General features: G+C 42.5%; 3 protein-coding genes across 3 annotated transcripts; 2 read left to right on the top strand and 1 right to left on the bottom strand.

Annotated features, from left to right (window-relative positions):
- Nucleotides 1-1,864: 1,864 nt before the first annotated feature.
- LOC115380294 (U3 small nucleolar RNA-associated protein 14 homolog A) lies at nucleotides 1,865-4,696 on the bottom strand. The gene has a single exon (XM_030081396.1). It carries the CDS (start codon nucleotides 4,523-4,525, stop codon nucleotides 2,144-2,146), a length of 2,382 nt encoding a protein of 793 aa, XP_029937256.1. The 5' UTR covers nucleotides 4,526-4,696; the 3' UTR covers nucleotides 1,865-2,143.
- Nucleotides 4,697-4,846: 150 nt separating this feature from the next.
- ccdc93 (CCC complex scaffolding subunit CCDC93) lies at nucleotides 4,847-19,317 on the top strand. The gene is made up of 23 exons (XM_030081238.1): nucleotides 4,847-4,961; nucleotides 6,289-6,402; nucleotides 6,625-6,719; nucleotides 7,287-7,398; nucleotides 7,824-7,922; nucleotides 8,474-8,530; nucleotides 9,487-9,587; nucleotides 10,271-10,307; nucleotides 10,724-10,822; nucleotides 11,370-11,420; nucleotides 11,902-11,988; nucleotides 12,586-12,702; nucleotides 12,966-13,028; nucleotides 13,729-13,802; nucleotides 14,234-14,315; nucleotides 14,501-14,575; nucleotides 15,368-15,439; nucleotides 15,729-15,837; nucleotides 16,008-16,090; nucleotides 16,909-16,946; nucleotides 17,084-17,168; nucleotides 17,269-17,382; nucleotides 17,945-19,317. The coding sequence occupies exons 1-23, from the start codon at nucleotides 4,878-4,880 to the stop codon at nucleotides 17,999-18,001; spliced, it is 1,905 nt and encodes a 634-aa protein (XP_029937098.1). The 5' UTR covers nucleotides 4,847-4,877; the 3' UTR covers nucleotides 18,002-19,317.
- Nucleotides 19,318-20,374: 1,057 nt separating this feature from the next.
- On the top strand, nucleotides 20,375-22,942 carry LOC115380168 (fibroblast growth factor 4A-like). The gene is made up of 4 exons (XM_030081255.1): nucleotides 20,375-20,738; nucleotides 21,986-22,114; nucleotides 22,397-22,500; nucleotides 22,721-22,942. The coding sequence occupies exons 1-4, from the start codon at nucleotides 20,375-20,377 to the stop codon at nucleotides 22,940-22,942; spliced, it is 819 nt and encodes a 272-aa protein (XP_029937115.1).
- Nucleotides 22,943-24,085: the final 1,143 nt, after the last annotated feature.

Raw genomic sequence — 24,085 nt, 5'->3', positions numbered from 1 at the left:
TCAGGATGAAACAGATGATAAATCATTTGTACATAATTAGTGCTCAGCAAGGTTACAACTGACACGTATTTTCATCTTAATTAGGAGGGAAATTTGTTCCATTAATTTAATTTGGTGCGCATGAGCGGCTTAGCACCTAACTAAGTTAATCTTACACCTGTCAGGGTGGGAATGGAGTTGGGCCTCGGATTACAGGGGGGAAATGGGAAAGAGACCTCTATCAGATTGTTTCATGCGTAGGCCACCGAGGCAATTGGATTGTAGTGGCGCACCAGTGGCAAATAAAACTGGAGCTTTGGAAATATATTGCTCTGGGTAGGAGAAAGCCAGTGTTCTGGATATTTTAAGTCTACTGGCACTGAGAAGTACAGCAATTCCCTTCAATCCATTACTTATCATTTTGTCATCTGCTGTTACTGTGGAATATTAATAAAGCTGTAAAATAGTGCTAACAATACAGTAAGTTATGAGGAGCATTCAGCATCTTCTATCAGCTCTAGCCAGCTCATAAGATAGGCATAAATGTTCCTTCATCCTAGAGCAAATATTTGAGCGGATCTCACAGATGGGCATTATGGAGAAAAACATGTTCCATCATGGGGGCTGTTGGCCATCTACACCCCCAGCTCGCTGATTTACAGCCGAACCGGCCTTCATATATTTGAGTGAGAACCACTGTCTGTGGGCGTTGCAGTCCAACGATCAGGGCTAAGTCCAAGGACTAGGTCTCTTTTCATTGTTGAAAGGTGTATGAAGCTGTAGTAATTGCCCGAAAGATGTAGTTCGATAGAGAAAGAGAGAGAGAGAATGACTGATTTAGTAACTATAGGGTTTCTAATGGAATTCTCCACTGCCTCTTGGGCGCTCAAGCTGACAACCATTACCTGCACTGATGCATAGTCCATTACGGGATCCCCCACTTTAATAGAGTGTCTATCATGTGAAATACAGAGACGTCAGGTGCCAAAGCATGCACTCTCACCCATGTGTGAAGGTTTAACCCAACTGTAATGGCTTTTCTTTTAGACACTGCCGCATCGCCTTACAAATGTATTGAAAATCAACACTCGCTTGAGAGAGAGGGGAAGGAATTCAAGCACAAACTTTCTAAAATGGTGCTGCTGGATACTGTATGAATCGCAAGTGTGACCCCCCTCTCCCTCCAGCGGTGTAGTACAAACTTACTGGTGGTAAATGAGGTGTGACCTCCACCATGTCTGGAAACCGGAGTACCTGCACATCAGTAGGCTGCTACAAGCGATGTCATTTTAAATGCTTTAGTAGGCATATTTTTTATTGTAACTACACCACCAGAACTACTTAACTCGATTGAGTAGGCATCAGAAAAATATTAACCATAAAACGACAGGCTCAAAAATACGCATAACACAGTGTGACTAGACAGTGCTGAAAACATTTTCTCTCTGGATGCTTTTTGACAGCGGCGCTTCACATTAGGAGACACTACAGCACACCTCTGTCTTTTAGAGGAAAATTAAGCTTTTAATTTGACGGTTTCTCCAGTCATTTTCCTTGAAGTGAAGGTGCATGTGTGCTGCATAAATACACTTAAAATAGCAGTTACTGCCTGAATAGTAAATATGCTGAGATTAAAAAAACAACAACTATATTCTGTCAATTTGCTTCCTACAGAATTTTTAAGAGTTATGACTTTAGAAGACAGAATCAGACAGAATGGAGTGTATTAGATGTGTGTATGCTACCTTGTACATACAACCAACAACTCACTGGATCACAGCCTACATTAAGTGGCACTGTAATGGCTCCACTAAAAAGCTAAACCACATAAGGCATATAAACAGCTCATAAAGCTATGATATAATTCACACACTGGAAAACATAATATCATCACCTCACGCACTGCGATTTATTTCAAGTTCAGTATTAACTATTAATTGACTGAATACATTTTAAGTCAAATATGCGAAAAAATATTGTGAAAAGCTCCAGAGAAAAAGAAAAAGGAGGCTTTCAGTTTTTTTATAAAGAAAAAAATATTACAAAACTCTCACACATGACTTGAAGTGACTTGATCCCACAGGCCCACACAGAAATGAATGGCTACATGTTATTTAGTAGCCTTAGCACTTAGCAATTTCAGACATCTAGTCAAACATCAGATTTAACGTGCTGTAACTGTTTTCTTTTTGTTCATGTGTTTTTTCTTGTTTTTCGAGTCCACATGGCCTTTAGTGTGTTTCCCAGCAGACGCCTGCTTCTGGTTCTTCATCAGATCCTTCATCACATCCTCCCGAGCGATTGGCTCAATGATGGCCCCCAGCCGGGTGACCACCTTGGGCTTGGTGATCTTTTTCACAGTCCGCTCCGTGTTCCAGGTCCGGCCCGAGGGAGTGCGGATCGTGCTCTCGAACTGTGAGGGGTTCTTGAAGGGGAACGGCAGCGAGCTCACCTGGTGAGCGCAGGCGGAGCTGTTTCTGCTCTCGGAGATGATGACGCAGGGCAGGTTTTGATCTTTTCTCGGAGGAGGAGGGGGCGCCACTTTCACTCTGAACTTCTTGCGCTTTTTGCGGGAGGGTTTGAGGCCAATGCCGCCCCATTCTCCCCACCCGGGCAAGGTCAAGTCCACCACCTTAGGCTTCCCCGCGTCCTCCTGCTTCCTCTTATCCTTGAGGAAGTCCGAGATGACGTCATCGGCGGCAAATGCCTCTTTAATGAGGCCCCTCTGTCCGTCCTTCTCATCCAACTCCTCAGCATCCTCCACAGTCGGGTCCAGTGGGACTCGGATGACTTTGGCCTCCTTGGTGAGAACATCTTTCACATCGATTGCCCTCTTTCTTTTCCTCTTTGCTTTTTCAGGAGCAGACGACGGGGCCTGTGTCGATGGGGGCTCCTGGGTCTCAGCTGGTGCTTCATCAGTGGGCGCCTCCTCCTGACCGAGGAGCTCAATGTCCTCCAGCGTCCTGATCCTCACCAGCCCCTCCTCAAGTGGAGCTGAAGTCTGCGTTGGCTCAGCATCCGCAGGCATTTCCGCTCTGGACGCCTGGCTGTCTGTTATCCCCTGCAGGAGGCTCTTGAACTCTGAAAGCTCCTCTTCCTCTTTGTCAGACGTGTCTGGATGGTCGGTGGCTGTGGCTTCGTGCTCCTCCTCCGCCTCCTCCTCATCAGTCACACACATCTCCGGGTCTTTGTCAGACTCTTGAGACTGACGCAGTTTCCGCCGGCTGTCAAACTCCCTGAGCAGCGCTTCCTCCTCGGTTTCCTCGACTTCCTGCTCATCCTCCTCTTCCTCGGTGTTTCCCATCGCCACACTCGGTGCCTCACAGTCACTAGCCTCCTTCTCTGCGGGCTCTGCAGACAGCTTGCCTCTCATCCATGGGTTTGCAGGATCTGACCCGGTCTCGGCATCATTCACAAAATCAGGCAGCACCTCTGGATCGCCGACGTCTTCATCCTCCTCCCCCTCTTCCTTGTTGAGTGAGGCGGCCAGCTTCTCAGTCAGGTCTTTGTTGATCTCCAGCTGCTGCTGTATGGCTTTGCGAGCCTCCCCATCATATTTTGCCATGACGGCCTTGGACTTGGCCCACTTGCTGCTGTTCTGGTGTTTGAGCGACATCCTCTCCTGCATCCTGGACAGCTCCATCTTATTCAGCTCCTCCAGGGCCGCGGCAGGGTTGCTTTTCACCATCTCATCAAACTGCTTCAGGAACTCTTTGCGCTTTGCCTTGTTTTGGACCTTGTGGTATTTCTTGCTCTTGATCCTCCTCTCTCTGGTGGCCTTTGCCTCGTAGTACGACTGCAGGGCCCTGGCTTTCTGCAGCTCTGCGCGGCGGATCCTGGCGTCCTCCAGACTCATGGCCCTCATGGACGCCTCCTCTTTGGGAGTCAGGACGGGGTCGTTGATGGGCTGCTTGTTGACGGACAGCAGGCTGAAGATCTCCTGCTCGAGCGGGGTTTGTGCTTTCCAGCCACACACCACCTTCTCCACGGGTCTGCGGCCCGAGGGCTCCTGCTTGAGGGGGAAGACCAGCTGCTCGGCCCTCTGGTTCTGCTTGATGATACTCGTCCAGCGGGACACCTCTGCAGCAGACTTCTGAAACGCCACATCTCTCTGGATCCGCTCGCTCTCTTGCTTGCTGAGAGGACTCTCAATGGTGTTCTTGGTCTGGAGGTTCTGGAGCTGCTTCTTGGTCTTCTTTGGGACAGCGGGGGTTTTGTTCAGGGTGCCAATGAGGTCTGACAGGTCGATTTTGTCGCCTTCGCCCTCCGCATTGACCGTGAACTCAGACATCTGCACGGCTGCCTCGGATCTTTCAGCCAGCTTCTTCTTTTTCTTACCTCCCAGGGCACTGATGGCCTCCAGCAACTTTTGGTGTTTTCTCTCATCTTCCTCCTCCTCACTGGTGATGTTCTCGTCCCCCTCGCTGACAACCTCCGCGTCGTCATCATCATAACTTACTTCCGGCTTCACTGGCGTTGTCTTATTTGTCACTTTGGACGGTTTTCGACTCTTTTTGCTCTCTCTCTTTTTAGAAATTTTAGCCATGTTGGCTCAACACCGGACTGTACACACGTGTGGCGTTAAAAGGAACAGTCGTCGCAAAACAGTTACCGCAACGCGAGCTGCACTGTCGCAAACTGTTTTCTTCTTCTTGTGGCGGTTGTCAGTGGTGTTACAGCGCTCTCTACTGGACAAAGACGCGAGTGCAGTTTTTTCCGTTTAACGCATTTTTTTTTTTTTGCGGGTGTTGCGGGTATTTTCATATACTTAACACGGAAGCAAGAGGATGACTCTCTGTACAGTGTGGTGCCGCAGAGCTGTAAGCGTGGTAATGGATATCACATGCCCTGTCAGATGCTTTGGTCACATGACTCAACACTGACCGCATCAGGCCAACATGGCGGCTACGTCTGTCTTCCAGAGGGTGAGAACAGGCTCCAAAATAGGCGCCCAGTATGACCAAGAAGGCAACCTCATTCAGGTAAACAACGCTTGTTCAGTATGTTTAACAGTTTATCAAGGCTTTCGCTTCAAAATGACACGGAAATGTCATTAAGCAGCATGTCCCGTCAGCTAAGCTGGGTGGTAAACACTGCGGAGAGCCAGGCTGCAGGACAAGCTAGCGGGAGGCAGGTTTCCACAACGACGCGTCTCAGTGTTCACTTGAACTGTTGTTTGGGGGGAAGTTAGACACAACTGAAGGGCTCATATGGCTCAAATGTGCGTGTCAAGATATTTATTGGAAATTCAGTGTCCTCTGGGTGATTCCTCCCTGAGCACAGCTGCAGAACAACAGCACGTAAAACCTGCAATGATAGATATATGTTTGTGTTCGAAATCCAAAATGTGTTCATTCAGTTGTTCCGTTATGTCATCCCTAAGTTAGTTAATCATTTAGAGGCTTGGAGTTGGTTTCCTGGTTATGTAAAAGGTGTGGTGGGTCACTGTGCCTTACAGGGCCGACAGTCTGGATTTCAGTTCAGAGATTTCATGTTACAGTCAGGTTAGTATCAAGGTCAAAACAACATAGTTTACTGTACATACAAAGAAACACAAATACACACAGTTCCCTGAAATTCAATAAAACAAAGAGTTGGGCTGGGACGATATGCTTTGATTTGATACTATTAAGATACTTGGGTGCCAATTCGATATCTGTTGTCCTAAGTAATGTAATTCAACAAGTATTGCGATTTTATTTTCTGTTGTGAAGTTTCATGAAGCTGTGATTATCTTAATGGTCACACAGATAGACCATTTTAGAACAGGCAAAAATAACTCATTTGGGCTGCGTGCAAAAACCTGCAGGGTTTGTGGCCAAAACTGCATGGGATTAGCATAAGGTGGGCATGTCTGCCAAGGGGAGAGCCCTGGCTGCTAAGAGACCCCATTTTTATTCAGACATCTGGAGGTCAGAGGTCAAGGGACCCCACTGAAAATGACCATACCAGATTTTCCTTCGCCTAAATTTACCCTGAATCTGGAGCAACATTTCACCCCCTTGCAGACAACTTCGCATTTCAAGTTTGGTACCAATGGATTCCTTAGTTTGTTTTAAATTGATTTAGTAAAAAAAACAAAAATCATGATAATTAAATGAATTGATTTTTTTTTCCATCCCTAAAAGACATTTGACTGAAGTACAGTGTATTTAGTCAGCTGGCCACGCTGCAACCAATGCAGTATGTTTTCTTGAAGAGCTGCTGTTATCATGTCATTTGGTTGTGACATTCATCTCGGGTGATCTTGATCAGCACACGTGGATAGTGCTATGTACAGCCGTGAGCAGGTGTGCGTTTGTCTCGCAGGTGGAGACACGAGAGGATGAAGAGCAGAGCGTCAAGCTGGCAGAGATCTTGGAGCTTCTGCTGGCAGCTGGATACTTCAGAGCCCGAATCAAAGGACTGTCCCCCTTTGACAAGGTAGACACAGGTTTGACCTCCATCCAGGCTCCATCATCCTGCTGGATGCCAAACCACTTCCCACAAGGGCTGAATTTTATGCTATTTGTGCCATCCGTGCACCAATATAGCCTATACTGTGATTTTAATTTCCTCAACTGATCAAGAATGTAACTCCAGTTGATAGTGGGATGAAAAGTCAACTACAGGAACTCACGCACTTTTTCTGTCTTTCATCCTCAGGTGGTTGGTGGGATGACCTGGTGCATCACGACATGTAACTTTGACATCGATGTGGATCTTCTCTTCCAAGAAAACTCGACTATCGGCCAAAAAATGTAAGCAGCTATCAAGCAGTCTTCAGATATTTTAGACCTCATGTGTTTATAAAGTATTTATAAAGACCAAAGCTGATCTGTCCAGTTCTTCTTTTCAAAACCACAGTGACTTTTAAGTTTAGTTCTGCAGCCCACATCAGCTCCTTGTAGGTCAAAATGGCCTGGACTTTTTTTGGGCTGAAAAAGAGTGTTGAATTTGTTACCTCAGATTTCCTAACTCTGGACAATCACCTTGAACAGCTGGGTCATAAATTTACCAGTTCACGATGTGCAAGAACCAGCTGAAAATGCCATCAGTCTCTGGAACAAACGTACACACATTTAGTTCCATAAGTATTTGGACATTGACACAACATTCATAATTTGCCCTTGGACAACACCACACTGGATTTGAAATGGAGTCATCAAGACGTGACTGAAGTGCAGACTTTGAGCTTTAATTTAAGGGGTTGATCAAAAATATGACATTAACTGTTTAGGAATTACAGCCAGTAGTTGGACCTAACTGTAGGCCTCAGCTCTGAAAGTCTTGATTGAGGTGATGATGCATCCCTTGTCTCCTTGCAGAGCCCTCACAGAGAAAATAGTTTCTGTTTTGCCTAAGATGAAGTGCCCTCACCGCCTGGAGCCCCATCAAATCCAAGGGCTGGATTTCATTCACATTTTTCCAGTGATACAGGTGAGAGGTTGATATAAACTAGCACTCCACTTTATTCTGCTTTGTGGATCGTTGACTTTTTAAGTCCTCTGCTTCACAGGTGGCCTTTTGTGTCTGTGTGGCACAGTGAAATCATTAGGTTAGATTTTGGCAGTGATCAGGATATGAGATTTTGCCGTGAGATGACTTTCATTTTTTTTTTTTTGCCATAACTGTTATGCTGCATTCATCGCCAGGTGGGAAAGTCCGTCATCTGGAACTTCAAAGTTAGCTGCTGAACAATTTTGTGTGTTTGCAAATTGAACGTGGAAGATAACACTAAACCAACTGTTATGGAGGCTGCAAGGTGGACGGTTGTTCAGAGTCATCAGAGGTTTGCCCTACATCGAGTGCCTCTTCTTGCTTGTTCTTGTCCTTGACCCGCTGAATGTTGTGTCCCTTGGCAGTGGCTGGTGAAACGAGCCATAGAGACCAGAGAGGAGATGGGTGACTACGTGAGAGCCTACTCCATATCTCAGTTCCAGAAGACCCACAGCTTCCCAGAGGTAACACTCACAAGCAGAACCTCACTGTCCTCTTCAATAAGTCATATCAAAAGCAGGAACCCTCAGCTGGCTTGATCCTTCCTGTTATGTTGTGTTGATGCAGTCAGCTGTTTTGTGTTTCTCAGTGAGCACTTTTCCAGAAATTGAACTGGAATCCGATTTGAAGCAGTAGCTCAAGCCTGGTAATAATTTACCTGCATTTGACTGGCAGCAGGTTGTAACTCAGTAATATAACATGTAAGCCAAAGAGCTGTTAGGTGCGTTCAGTCATAGTGTGAGCTGGAATGGTCCACCAGCTTCAGTAAATACCATAGAATCAAAACAACACTGGTGCAGTAATCTACATTTGTATGTGTGGTGTTTTTTCTAACGTATACATTGTTATGTAATGTATGTGTTGTTTATGTATTATATTGTTTCAGAGGACCACAGTGGAGAGAGGTGCCTTTGCTGTGTTTTATCCTTGATTGTTATTTGAATGTGCGTGCTGTACTCCATCCATCCATCCATGTAACTAGTTTTGACATGTGTTGTGAACTGCTCTGGGACAGGATGAAGAGTTTCTCCAGAGGAAGGACAAGGCAGTGAAGGCGGTTCTCGATGTATCGGTGAGTTGTTGAAGCACTTAAGCCGCAAAGCTAAAGCTCAGCAGCAGGTAGGAATAAATAAGATACCACAGAGTTTATGCAGCAGGTAAACACAGGTGTCACTAATGACAGTAATTGAGGCTCCAGGCTCTGGTAGACCTGAATGGAACTGAAGCTTCATTAATGTTATTAGTAACACCTGTGTGTACCTGTTGTTTCATGTCAAGCTGCTGCTAAAGAAGTCTGCTATGGGAATATCATGCCAGTACAGCACTTTTGAATTTGTATTTGAATAAGGCCTTGTTCAGACTGCCAGCCCAAGTCTGGTTTTGGTCATATCCAGATTTTATCCAGATTGATTTTAGAAAGTTTGGACAAAAACCACATGAAAGGCCTCTGAACATTTCTCATGCTTCTGTGTTGGAAAGCTGCATCAGCAGTGTACGTGGTTAGTTCCGGACGCCTACGTTGTTACCGTAGCAACCTGTGCAAATAGGTCGGTGATGTCTGGACATACAAATCAGATCTGATCATTTGCAAATAATCAGTGCAGGCAGTCTGTCTTAAAGATCTGATTTGAGAAACAAATCTTACTTGCCTGCAGTCTGGACAAGGCCAAAGTGTGTTTGCCCCACTTGCAGCGCAACACACAACAACAGCAGCAAATCCAGAGTGACAGACATGCATCAGAGCAGCTGAGCTGCTGCTAGCAGAGTGGTATGGACGACACTGAGAATAACAGACACTTTAATAATAAATAGTCTGCTGGCACTTTGCAGGGAAGCTTCTGTCCATTTTTCATACTTCCTCCTTGGAAAATTGCATCACCAGCGTATGTAGTTACTGATGCCTATGTGGTTACCACAGCAACCTGTGCAAATATGTTGGTGATGTCTGAACACACACATCCCATCTGATCACTTGCCAGTAACAGTGTGGACAATGTGCCCAAGTGTTTGACTGTGTGGTGTTTCCAGGACGTGTACAAACCCCAGAGGAAGTACAGGAGGCAGGCAGACGCAGGGGAGCTGCTGGATGAGGAGTCCAGGGTTCACTCCACTCTACTGGAGTATGGCAGGTGAGATTCTCTCTCTCTCTCTCTCTCTCTCTCTCTCTCTCTCTCTCTCTCTCTCTCTCTCTCTCTCTCTCTCTCTGTCTCTCTGTCTCTCTCTCTCTCTCTTGTCCATGATATAACAAAATAGTGAATTCTCACGTTCCCTCCCCCTGGTTGACCAACTCTTCGTCTGTAGTTAGGTTTATCCTGCTGTAATCTTAATCCACATGACTGTAGCTGTTCATCTCATGTTCAGTTTCCATCTCTTTGACATGTCATTCTCTCATCCTCATCCAACCATCTCCGTCTCTGTAATAGAATGTCAGATTACCTGCTGTAAGTATGAACGTGTGAAGCGCTGCTACTTAACACCAGCGTGTTTCTGTGGTTGAACGTGCAGATTGTGGATTGCAGACCGCTCACAAACTGCATGCATGACACTTGTAAACTATGAGGCTGCTTTGATGTGCTTACGTATTCATTCATTTATTTATCTGTTTCATTTTGGATGTAATTTTTCAGAGCAGACTACTGTGAGATCTCTACCCACAGTGACATAGACCGTGTTGGGTTGTTATTTTCCTGTGCTGATATTTTCATGTAGCATGGTGTATTTGAAATGCCTTTCTTATTTCTGGAGGAAATCAGCGCTTAGGCATTGTTAGTTTTCACTGCATTTTTTTTCTAATTTCTTTTTTTTTTTCCAGGCGATACGGATTCAGCAAGCAGTCCAAACAAGACAAAGTAGGTGTTGTTGAGCTGGTGTAAATTTACTCACATACTCACTGCACGTGTTGGGAAAAGTAGATTTCTGTCTTGTTTGTTACAGTTTAGTGTTTTGGTGCTATTAGTGAATGTAAAAAAGAGAATTATCTGCAGAATGAATGCCAGGAAAATGCAGGGTGAAAGCTTGGAAGGAGATTTCAGTGATGACAGCTGCATAGACAGTCTTGTTAATGTCTGTCAGATGAGTTTGTGTGGCCAGTGGTTTGCTTTTCTGCCTTTGCTTCTGACTGAGTTTTGTCCCCATGGAGTCTTAAAGGGAAAATCCAGTCAGGATACAGGCGTTATTCCTATGATCTGCTTTTGTTCTCAGTTTATGTTATTTTTAAATCTGTGACGGTATTTGCTGCTTCATTTTTCTGTGTTCCCTCTTTTAGGCAGATGAACGGAAGGCCTCATTGGCTGGTGGCTCTCAGGGCACGCCCACTGGGATGACAGAAGTGTCGGAGGAGGAGGACCTGCAGGCGGCGGAGGAGGTGAGCCCTACGCTATACCAAGATACAGAGTGTCTTCAAACACAAACACAATATAAATACAGCCCGGCAGATGTGAGAACAGGAAAGGAGAAAAGCATGTTGGAAAAAAGAAGAAATTAAAAGACATTTAAATTATTGAGGGTATTGTTTAACAAATGAATACAAGAGAGTACCAACACCTTTAGTGTTGGAAAAAATAAACCTCGAATTGCTGCAAGAAAAAAATGATGATGAGTTGCCGAAGGGAAATAATACGATAAATAATTAGTGTATTGTTAAAATATGAGTGTAGTAAAATAAAAAAGAAAAAAAATAAGTTATCTATCATGAAGTGATCTATCAGCAAAGGTACTCTTCACTTATGAACTGCATATCACATTTTAAGCAGTGCATTGTTAATGATGTACCACTGAAAATTACAATTATTATAGTACAAGTACAGCTTTGTTATTAACTTATAGGTAGGTGGAGTAAATTATATTAAAAAATGTAAGAACATTTTTTTTTAACAGAAATAACTAACGAGTATTTGTTTTATTTGCTGCAGTTGCGCATCAAAACCCTGATGACCAACATGGCTGCCATGGCGACTGAGGAGGTAGGGAAGTTCGGCTTCATGCTGCTCAGTATTGAGCGGAGCTGGCCCATCATGCTGCAGCTTGTCTGGGATCAGGGCCGTCCCTCCTCTTTCTCCCACTGAAATCCTCTCCTCTGATCAGTATGCTCTTGTCTTAAAGTTTATGATAGCAATTTTCTCCCCTTTCTTCAGCTCCAATTTTGTTTCCTTGCACTTCTCTATCGTACATGAATTTTGTAACATTACACATTCAAAAAAAAAAAAAATGAATTGATTGAGTTGTTTGTGACAGTGCTAATCTGGAAATTCAAGCATATTTTAATTGTTGCATTCATTGGCTAAAAGATCAATTTAAAATGTATAGCATGATAAAGAAAAGTTATTTATTGTGCTTGTCTTTGGTTTTTAAAATGAGAGGGGTTGTAATGTAATTGCAATAATAATTGCTGTTAGTGGACCTCTTAAAAACATCCAGGTTGTGACTGAGGCTGTTTTGTGACAGGGGAAGCTGACGGCCAGCGCAGTGGGCCAGATAGTGGGACTACAGTCTGAGGAGATCAAACAGATCGCCTCAGAGTACGCTGAGAAGGTGAGAAACATTCACAATAGTAATGATAATGTGCAACCTTACACCCACTGTGTTAAGAAATTAATTAAAAAATTGCACAGTTGTTGGCAAAAAGCTCAAACTGGACGCAGACTTTAAAATTACTCAAGTTCTAAGCAGTTGTATACTTTGTTCACTGGCTAGTGAGCTGGATGGTGAAACAGTAGTTGGATCAGAATGATTTTACCTGATCATTTTTTGGATAGTTACTCAAATTCTGAAAGATTATTCTGTTCAGAGCATGCACAAAACAGGATGAGAAAGTCTGTATAATGGTAAATTAAGTGGTATTGTGCTGATTGTATTAAACTGTATTATACTGATCAAGACAAAAATGAAACCGTGGGCTAGGACCTTAAATCAAAACTAAAGAGACCCTCTGGAAAAGTGCCTCAGAGAACATTTTCCAACACCAACACCAAAACACCAACTGATGTAGTTTCTTGTGGAAGAACCATGTTGCATCCCTCAGACACACTTTGAGACGTGTGTATTGGCCCAGCATTTTGTTGAAGCCCCATATCCTGATGCTTTATACATATATTGGTGTTTGCTGCAGTGACTGTGTTGTTTCTACAGCAATCTGAGCTGTCATCAGACGAGCGCTCGGAGCGCTACGGCCCGCTACAGCAGCACCGCAGGACGGTGGCCTCGCTCAACAAACAGATCCAGCACAAGACCAAGCAACTGGAGGAGGTCAGCACTCCACTGCTACACTACGAAATGCTTTCACACAGGACATTTTGTGTCCTCTGCTGTGTTAAACCTATGATTCACCAGAATTCAGCATTTGTACAGCTGCTTATCTCAACTTGTGCGGCATGGACATGAACTATCCCAGAAGTAAACCTCCTTATCAAAATCAGAAACACACACTTTAGAGTACACCCAAGCACAGAGAAATTACAACCGCAGCAGTCATAGATGTTATTAACTTCTATGAAAATATGTTTGTACAGTTGCAAGCCAAACATGCGGAGGTGAAGTCAGGCTGTGAGGAGGCCAAAAGAAAACTGACAGAGGTAAGCCATAGCTGCAGTGAGATTTTGTAAAATGTCCTTTGAAATGTCTACAGCTTGGTATGACAGACTGACACAGAACTGGTGTCAGCACTTCAGACCTGAAATGGATGCTTGAAGCACTAACATTGACTAAATGATAGAGTTACATGATTGATATTAGTTATTTTGGTAGCTGATATTTGTTAGCTATAAAGGACTCTGAGATTTCATACTTCAATATTATATTTACTGTCAGGTTCTCTACTCTCATTCATTCAAACCAGATGCTCTACACTCAGGTCCAGTGTAGAGAACTCGTCCACATCAGTGTGCACAATTTTAGATGATTGTCAGGAAAAGAGCGCAGTGCCAAACTACTGATTCCTGCAGTCATCAGGAACATACAAATTTTAAATCCTGTAATGAAAAAAGTGACACCTTCTCTGTCAAAATGATTACCGTTGGCTCCAAAGATGTATCATTTTACAAGAATCAGTCTGTATTCTTGAAATACTGAGCAATAAACACCAGGAAACATCAGTGTATCACAATGAATATAGTGTTTGGAATAAAACCCTTCATTTACTGCCATCAGGAGCAAGCATGGAGAATCTTGTAACATTCATTTCACTGTGGCTTATAACATTTTGACTTGCTTAGGTTCCCTAACCACACAAAGCTGGAATGAAATCTCTTTTACATGAGTTGTATGTCTCTCCAGGCCACAGAACAGTCTGAGAGACTGGAGAAAGAGCTCAAGTCCTTAGAAGAAGTGGAGACACAAGCTGACAGCAGGTCAGTAGTGAAACGTGAACACCTTTTGGCTTTTTTGAGCCTTTTGTCAAAGTGATTACTGCTGGCTTTAACTAGGAACTGTCACAGTAATTTAAAAACGTCAGACCAACTTTACTCATGTCATTTGTTTTTTAGGTCTAGCAGTAGATGAAGTATTTGAAAATGCTGGTTATTCACTCATAGCATTGCCCTTTATTGAGCAGCTGAAAATGTCATTCATTTGAAAACAGTGTAAACAAACTTACAAACTTAAGTAATTTTAAAGGAATTTTAGAGCACATCAGATAGCCATTTTCATCCATTTGTAATTCATTGGGAATTTGACTTGCATTGATCCATGAGACACACACACATACATGTGCACAGTTCAGCAGAGGTCAGCCCCCACCCCCCACCCGCAGGGTAACATGTTTCTCTTTGTTGGTTGGTAGCTTGTTGGAGAAGCTGAGGGCTCTGGTGGCGATGAATGAGAACCTGAAGCAGCAGGAGCAGGAGTTCCGCACACACTGTAGAGTGAGTACACTTGCACTCAGGTCTTTGCTTCATTCATGCTGCACAAATAGCCCTACAAGCAAACCAGAGCCTGTAAAGTCATCAGTATTGATCTACAACAGTATGAACTCTCCACACATGCAGTTTACTGTGGCTATTTTGCACTACGGGGCACGAGAAACCTCATATCCTCCTTTAATGTGTAGGAGGAGATGGCCCGTCTGCAGCAGAACATTGAGGATTTGAAAATGGAATCAGGAGATAACACAGAGGAGGAAAAGGTACATATCCATTTATAACTACATCTTAAGGTTGTAAACCTACACATCCTGTATATTAGCATTTGTTTAATATCTAGTATGTTGACCACAGATTCATGATTGTGTCTGAAGATTACAAGTAGCCTTATGTTCCTGACAGTAATCCCTCAAACAACCACCATCATGTCCCTGCTTGTTTTTAGTGATGTTTTTATCGTAATCTCTTAAAGCACAACACAAGTACCATGCAGAACAACACACCATACATAATATATAACACTAATATCATTGATACAAGACATCAACAGCAGTCACCACATTTATTGTAGCTATTAAAGTAGCCGTACAAGTAGGAATGTGAAGTCAGTGTTAATTTTGTAAACAAGTTATATATTGCCTAATTAGCTCACTGCTGTTTAAACAGATTGACTATTTAAGTGCCAAGATCTAAGTTTATAAATAGCCTACTTTTAGTTTGATTTTAGCTTTTAACCTTTCGTTTACTGTCTTGGATTGTTCTTTTTTTTTTTTTTTTGGATTGTTCTTAAATGTTGTTTGAAATACCACATAGGGGTGTTTATCTTTCATGTCAGAAAATTGAATGCGGCTAAAGATTAAGCAATTAAAGAAAAGTGTCTGCATCGGCTTAGTGGAATTTTCTGTGTTTGTCTTTCTATTTACATTACCATCATGTTCACCAAATCCTTCTGCAACTTGAGGCAGCTGGTGCTAAAATCTACTTTCACATACTTTACCACTCCACCAAAGCCACTTCCGGGGGTTTAATTCTGCTCTTTCTATCCCGCTTTGCAGGAGAGGAACCAGCTGATAGACAAGCAGTACAACACAGACAGAGAAAAACTACAGAAGATCCGCCTGCTCATGGTAACAACTCAACAAAACATTTAGATTAGATGAACCTTCAGTGATGTTTGTAAGAAAATGAGGTCATCGCAGCAGCAGAAAATGGGCTGTAGATAAGAACAAAACAGAAACTAATACAAGTAAACAAGCAAACATTGTCTTCACTGACAGATTTCTAGCTCTGAAGCAGATGTTCAGGTGTCCCCTGTCGACTATTCACATTACCAGCACGTGTGTGTTTGGGAAATGAACCCTTCACACAGGAACCTCAGGTGTTGGCACCTTATTCTGTTCTTTCACTTTGTCCCAGGCTCGGAGGAACCGCGAGATCGCCATCCTGCAGAGGAAGATCGACGAGGTGCCCAGTCGGGCTGAGCTGACCCAGTACCAGAAGAGATTCATTGAACTGTACAGTCAAGGTGGGCGGCTCTGCCTAACATCTGATCTATGCAGGACTGGAGCTGGCAGTAAATAAAAAGAAGAAAAATGCCAGTCTCCTATTAGAAATGAATGGAAGTGGGGTTTTTGTCTAAAAAATGAATGTGGATCTTAAAAAGCTATTTTGTGTGCTTTGTCTTATTGATCACAGTTTCTGCAACGCATAAGGAGACAAAGCAGTTCTTCACCCTGTACAACACCTTAGATGACAAGAAAGTGTATCTTGAGAAGGAGGTAAGTAATGAAATGTATCAGCTGTGATTATGAAACACTCAGTTGTGTGTTTAAATGGTTAAAGTGGCCAGTAAACAGAATGTGTTTCCTTCTCTGGGTATATGTAAGAAGACCAAAAATAACGCTAAAACTGAGTTGCAAATGGAGACATTGCAGAGGTTTGGAATCAAGATCTTTGAAGGTTTAGGAAATTGTAGAACATCAACAAGTTGCTTTTGCTCATTGGAACATTGTTTTGAGTCATCTTCCTGTACATATATTAATTCACCTGCATTTTTTTCATATTTGTACAGTGTTAATAATCTTTTGGAGATGCTACTGGCCATTTTTTTCCGCAGCTGATCTTTCTGAAATTACCGTCCCTGTCATGCTTAAATATTTTGTGCACAGTCATGATTATCTGATCTCTTCTTGTTACAAAACCTTTGCAAAACTACTTCCACTTTCTCTCCATTAACTGTCTACCTTGCTCGACCAAGCAGCTGACCTCCTCTCTCTGTCCAATGTCTCACCCTGCTGGCTCACTATGGTGCTTTCTCTCATTCTCATGTCTCATTCACTGTTAAGCTCTCTCATTTCTCTATCCTGCAGTGGCTGTGTTTGCTCTGAAAAAAAAAAGAACAGCCCACAGATCTGACACAAGAGAAACACAACTCTGTAAAACATAGTGGAGTCTGACATTTTGCTACTATAAAAAATGACAGGTCAAGTCACAGGACAGTCACAGGACTGTAGACTACTGTGTGCTACATGATACCAGGTCCAGAGCTGCCTGCCTGGACCACTGTTTCATTTTGTTTGTGTTTTTGTTTGTGTAGGTCAACCTGCTGAATTCCATTCATGACAACTTCCAACAGTGAGTCGAGATATTGTTTTGTCAGATGATATTTATGTAATGTAAATATATTTTGGGATAATATGGACTTTTTGGAATGTTTGTATTCATTTTATAAATGGAAGCTAATAAACTCCAAACTCCTGAACTTGTTCCAGGGCCATGTCGTCTTCAGGAGCCAAGGAGCAGTTCCTCAGACAGATGGAGCAGATAGTGGAGGGAATCAAACAGAGCCGCATCAAGGTTTGTGAACAAGCCAAGCTATTACAGTTATTTCACCAATTTAGCATCTGCTGCCAAAGTATTTGTGTAACACCTGGTTCCCTCTTGCTTTCCTCCCCAGATGGAGAAGAAGAAGCAGGAGAACAAGATGAGGAGAGATCAGCTGAACGACGAGTACCTCGAGCTGCTCGACAAACAGAGGCTCTACTTCAAAACCGTCAAGGACTTTAAAGAGGTAAGATCACCGGAGCACTGGTGAAATACCAGAGTCGGCCTGCAGGGTTATGGCTTAAATCAGCAACAAGTTTAATTAATGGATTACAGGCATTGTAAGGCATGATGCAAAGTGTAGTTTTGCATGACGCATCACATTTTTAATCAGTAGCAGTTAAATAATGATAATTAAATGGTGCTTTCACAGTATTCTTGGTGGTTCCCAAATAAAGTAAAAATTCAGTCAGTCAAACTTTTACTGTTTATTTACCATACATTAGCCTGATGAGAAAACGGGATATATTTAAAACTGGTGTTTGTAGGCCATAGGTGTCAACCCTCTCACTGCTGTGCACCCAGTAGCAGTTTAACGTCTGTGCTACATTTTATCAAACAGGAAAAATTCCTTCAGACGGTGGTTCCTGGAGCAAATATGTTACTGGAAATAGATTTGTGGTTCAACACCCAGTAGTTTGTGATGTGAAAATCATCAGAAAAATCATGTTCAAAGTAGACCTTTTTTGACCTATTTTTATCATTTTCCATATATTTGTAGTTTATGTCATTTATTCTCTTGTCAACAGGAGTGTCGGAAGAATGAGATGCTGCTGTCCAAGCTGAGAGCTAAGGGCGCCTCTTAGCCCTCATATCACTGTTTGGTAAATAGTTTGCATTTTGACATATGCCTTTTTCAACACTTGAGCTGGAGCTGGAACGTGTTTTCTCTGTGAGCACAGTGAATCAGAGATCCATTTCCCATCTGTGCAGCTTTTTTCACACATTCCTTACTCAGTTGTATCTTATTTTCTGGTTTGCACAGTCGTAAACAGACGGTTTCTGCCATTTAAGACCTGGATATGTGAGAATGTACAAAAATTTTCTGTTGTAATAATGTGCCATTCACATGTGCCATATCTAAATGAGAGAAGAGCATAAATATGAAAAGAAAAGGTGCTGCTTTTCTGACACATGACTACAGTTTTCACTTCAACAGCTTATATACATGTTAAACTTCACAGAGTCATGACATTGCTAATTTAAGTAAGTACAAGGTTCCTTCGTCGGAATGTCGGAAACGTGGAATTTCCAGGTTTTGAACCATTTTGGAAATGTGCAAACTCCGGAACCTGGAAACCTGGAAAAATCTGAAGAAATTGTTTGACAGATTGTGATATTTGTTGGCACAGTGTGATCATCATGTCACTCGCAGCCCCGATCAGCATCAATTACTAACCAGTATCTGCAGATCTAGACAGCAAAGGATTGAATTTCAAAAACAAAAATGTGTATTAAAAGTTACATGATAACTTTTGCACTTTTGGGTCTTTTGACTGTACAGACAAGTAGCACAAATCTCAAATATACATACTTGTATTTATCATCTTTTACTGCACTACGCAGTTTTTACGTAAAAATATACCCATCCTCAGTCTAAATCCTACACAGCAGATTCACCCCATTTACTAAATTTTGGTGTCTGGTAGGGACACTTTTCCACCCACAGGCATTGACGAATCAAAACTTCAAACAGGTCCTTTATGAAATGATCCCACAGAATTGAGAAATGCTTTATTTTGTGAGCGAGCATCTCATCCAGAAACAGCCAGACTCATTAGCATTTGATTTTTTTCGTCTTTCTTGACTTCGGTACTTTTTGACTGAAAGCATTACAGAACAGCCTGCTTGGCAAACATGAACATGTTGTGTACAGTTTACTGATGCCACCTTACAGGATTTCTGAGTATAAGTTACCCCACAGCGGTCTCTGAAGTTGCCTCATGTAACTTTAAAAGAAGCACTTAATATTTACTTCTTAATTCTTTGCCAATGATGCTGCTTTTATGTACTGCAAAAACAGCAGCTCCTGAAGTGTCTTACATTTGCCTTTGTCACATTTTGAGATCAAAACCATAGATATTTAATGAATAAAAGAGTCTTTGTGTTAACGACTGTTAAATGCCTTTCATGCTTTTCATTTACTCATCGCAGATATGACACATGCTCTCAGACACTTTGTGCTGATTAAAAATGGTGTGCTATCAGACATCACTCTAGAGTTTGTCAAAAGTCACATGATGGATCTGTGTAGGAAATGTCCTGTATATCAACACACTGAAAACCTCCTGTCAAAGACGCACAAGCAGGCCAAACAAATAGGGTGTTTTCAGCCAAAAAAAAAAAAACAGAAACCAGACTGTCAAATAAAATTACTAGAAAGGAGCAAACATTTCAGTTGAATGCCTCAACTTGAATATGGAAATCATGGTCATATTGGGAGCCGTAGGTGATGTGGCATTGCTAAAAAAAAAAAAAGTGGGTAAACTAGGACCTCCAGTTGGAGATCTTCAGAAAATAAAGAACCCAAAATAGAGAGAAGCATGTTTATATTCCCTAAAATACTGTTTATGTATTTTATATCAGTTTAATCCAACTTATAGCTTGATATCAGGCAAAAAAAAAGCTGGGTAAACCTGTCTGTGAAGAAAAAGGTGAGTTTCCTCTCCACTACATTCATGACTGTACATGTGAGTGTTCCAGCTCTTATGCATCAGAATATTTTTCTGCTGTCATTATCAGTTTGGCCTCCTCTCTAATCGCAGTGATTTTGATACTGAACAGACAGTTTGCATGTCTTTCCCCCGTCAGAGGAGCGATTGGGTGACACAGTAAAACATGCACGTACGCAGGCTATACCCAAACACAATGAGGCTCGAGATTATCTAACTCTCCTTTCCCCTCCGCTCAGTGAAAGAATTTCCTTCAAAAGAATGAATAGATCATTTTAACAGTTAAGTATTGCAGAAGTTGTGTGAGTTAGGATGCAACATTTCACTTTCTGAAGTCAGCACTGAGCGACTAAACGGAGCACTGGGTGTACTGAGGCTGCTGTAGGTAACATTCCTGATATGTAATTGATAACACTTGTGTGCTTGTCTGTAGTCGTGTATCTTAATGTGTCAGTGTGTCTGTCAGAGGAAAAAGAGGCAGGGAGGAGATAAAAGGAGGAAGTGGGTATGAGAGATGAAGAGAAGGCACAGTGGAAGAAGAGGCCTAACCAGGATCTGTGTGGATGTACACACAAGGCTGAACTGGCAAACTCTGGACCCAAAGGTGCAGCCCTGCAACGGGCACTACACAGTGGATATGACAGTTTGGAGGTAGTGGAGGTTTGGTCGGCTGGTTTCAGGTATCTGATGTGTTCTGCCATGGAGGTTTCCATGCTGGTTCCCAGTTTGCTGCTGCTTCTGGCTGCCAGTGTGTGTGAGGGCCTGGAGGCTGCAGACCGACTTGAATCTGCGGTTTCACCTGAGGACCACGGCACTCGCCTTCGCGGCCTCTGGAGGCTGCACATGAAGGAGTCAGTGTCAAAAGGAAAAGGTGAGAGGGCTCCCAGGAAATGAATCTTTATTGTTGTGTCACTGTGAATGTAAAATATCGCTTGGAAGAGATAACTTCTTATGTTCCCTTGATTTCCTGGAATGTTTTTGTTAACCTTCTACACCTGTATCACATATGGTTATTTTACATGCCAGAAAAAAAAAAAAAAAAACTTCTGTTGCGGAAACGTGTCTTGACTTCCAGTAATCGGAGGTCAGGCTGTGCTGTATAAACTTGTTATTAAGCACTCTGCATTTACTGTCACCTTGGGAGATACAGCACCCATCCAAAGCTCATAGAAGGGCAACAACATGCCTGCACCTCTGATGATATAACACTTGACTGGAGCTGCAGCCGTGACTTTACAGTGCAGCCACTGTTGATTGCATTTGACAGTTTTGGGCTCAAGATTTGTCTTCTGAGCAGTGTTATGTCTAGTATAAATATTGCAATGAAATGCTTACCCACAGACTTCAACAGCAGAGTTGGTAAAGAAAAGTAGTTTGTAAACATAAGAATATAATAACATTCAAAACAAATCTAGAAACAAAGGTAAAATATAAAAGTATAATGAAGAAAAGTATGTTGAGCAGTCTAAAAACAGGCAAAGCATAATGAATACTTAGAGATGTGCAAAATATGGGGTCAACTAGGTATTATACAGTATGGAGCTATATGATTCACACACCAAAAAAGTATATAAGTATATTATATATACACATAATTTATGGTCAAGATAGAATGATAAATGATAATTTAAGCTGTTCAGACCTAATTAATATACATAAAATATATAGTGCCATTGTATGCCATTAGGTAATGTAGCTAGTATAGTACTAAAGTGGTATGGTATATGGTAATATGTGCATACATTATAGTATATGAATACAATAGTATGCAAAGATCGTTAAGTCTTATGTCTGGTTACGGACAGAAAGTCACCGTGTCTTCTCGTGATTGTATTCAAAGCTCAGTAAGGACAGACGTCTCCACAGGGAATATGTGTAGATTTGAATCTGCAGTATTGCATTTAGTACCTCAAATTACTGGCTGTAAACATTAAAACGTTTAGGGTTATATCAACAAACTCATATGTTTTATGCTATTAATTTGATGTGACATTATTGTGCACTGCCAGTTGGGAAGTCAAGACTGTGGTAGGGCAGCTAGTCGTCACTTTCTGTCCACACTGAGGCCAGCAAAGTGGGTCCATCCCAAACAACCATTTATCTCTTGATGTGCTGCAGGTTTTCCTCCTTATCCAATCAGAGGAGCGGTCAAACAGCAGCTGCTTTACTGCCGTGTTGGGATCGGCTATCATCTGCAGATTTTACCTGATGGCTCTGTGGGCGGGGTCCACAACCCCACTGAGTACTGTAAGTTCACACCAGTTCCATGATTTCAAGTACGCACAGCATTGTATGAAAGCTGTGTGTGTGAGAATATAGTTCTGCCTCCCAGATGACCTGTTCTTTACCAACCAGTGACTTTGGAGTTTCATTATAGTGCCTTTTCTTGGAGGCAGAAATAAAGTCATTGGTTAATTTGAACAGCTAGGGTGAGATTTGGTGAAAAAAGGAAAGCGGCAAGAGGAGGTGGCTAATAAGTCTTTTGGGAAAAAATGACAAACCTATTAACGTATCGAACATGTCTTCCAGGCTGGCTGAAGGTGTTTGCCATGAAGCATGGTGTAGTGGGCATCCGAGGAGTCAAGAGCGGCTTGTACCTCTGTATGAAAGGGGAAGGAATCGCATATGGAGCGGTACGTAACACCGCATGGTTTAAATCAATGTTGTGTGTGAAATGTGTTTTTGTGTATGTATTGCTCTAGGATTAACTTGTTTGAAGCGAACAGGAGGAAATTGTGCCATAACTTTTGAGTATCGGTCTATTTTTGCCTGAATTTTCATGAAGTCAGTTCAAACAAAGGCAAAGAATGACTGATATGTATGACCTCTGTACCATTTCCTGTACCATTTTAGGAGCAGTTCTCTGATGACTGCCTGTTTAAGGAGAACCTGGAGGAGAATCACTACACCACCTACTCCTCTCTGTCTCACCCAGGCCTCTACCTGGCACTGTCCCACAAAGGAGAGGTCAAGAGGGGCACCAACGTGGGGCGCCACCAGCCCTGCACTCACTTTCTTCCTCGCAGGACACGCTCATCAGAGTCCACCAACCAGGGACCAGGGTCCAAGCCTTAGAGGTCGACTTTAGAAACCTTTTCAATGCTACACCCAAACTAGGAATAGGGTTTATGCTGTTCTGCGCCCCTGCATCAAGAAAGTAAAAGACCAGAAATCGGCTGCCCACCCGCCTTTGGTCCCAAACTCCAATTTAGGAGACCGGGCCTTGAGGTATTCTGAGACTGCAGCATGAAACTTACAACTTGTGCAGCTTCACTACACCGCTCAGAGGGTCAAACCAGACAGCGCATCATTGTGAGAGACAATGTCAAAGGGATTTTTAATAACTTGCTTCATCCAAGGACAGTTTACTGAGCACAAATATTTTTTTCAGCAAAGCGCTACCTCATACTCCTCTTGCTGCGACGATTCACTCTTTGGAAAATAAACTCCTGACTTGTACCTCAAGACTACCCTAACAGTGGTTGCGTCAATCTCCCCAAGGGCTCCAGGATTTGAACTAACATCCTTTCTGTCACAAATCCACACCTTTTGGCCCCATTTCTCTTATCCAGGACACAGCTGAGAAGAGCATGGGTCTTAAGATCATATAAATTTTACAAAACGTTTCTTAAATCAACAAAATTGATTATCAGCTTGCTCAAAATTCCACTTTAAAAATTTAGGACCAACAGTAATGCTTTCTGAAGGCTTTTCCTCTGAGCAACAGCTGGCTAATGTGAGTATAAATAGTTCAAAATACAAAATACAGCACTGTTGTTATGACTCACTAAATGTCACACTGCTGACATCTAGTGGACCGACACTGGAAACACACACACAAATTATCCAGCTGGAATTTTACTCCACGCTGCCACTGCAGTCAACATTACATACTGGACTGCACTCTTAAAAAGCGTGATGCAGAGCAGATGTCATCAACCAAAGGCCTACAAAATCCATCTGAAATGACGATCTGATACTGTGCACTAAGGAAAATACTCAAATGGCATTTGAGACTTGCAAAACGTATATTTATGAAATTAATTTCTGAAAATGTAAGATTATTTAAAGCAATGATGGTGAAGATCTTTTTCTTAGTTCCTGAATGTTGACCGTTTGATAATAGCAAGCCTTCACCCAGTCTGGACTCAGGTTTAATGTGATTCTGTGGGCCCTTGTGCATCCTACTCCGTCATCTGAATAAGACATGAATGGCAG

This window comes from Myripristis murdjan, chromosome 21 (assembly GCF_902150065.1).
Source record: "Myripristis murdjan chromosome 21, fMyrMur1.1, whole genome shotgun sequence".
Classification (NCBI taxonomy): Eukaryota; Metazoa; Chordata; class Actinopteri; order Holocentriformes; family Holocentridae; genus Myripristis; species Myripristis murdjan.
This window is presented reverse-complemented; position numbering and strand designations above follow the sequence as displayed.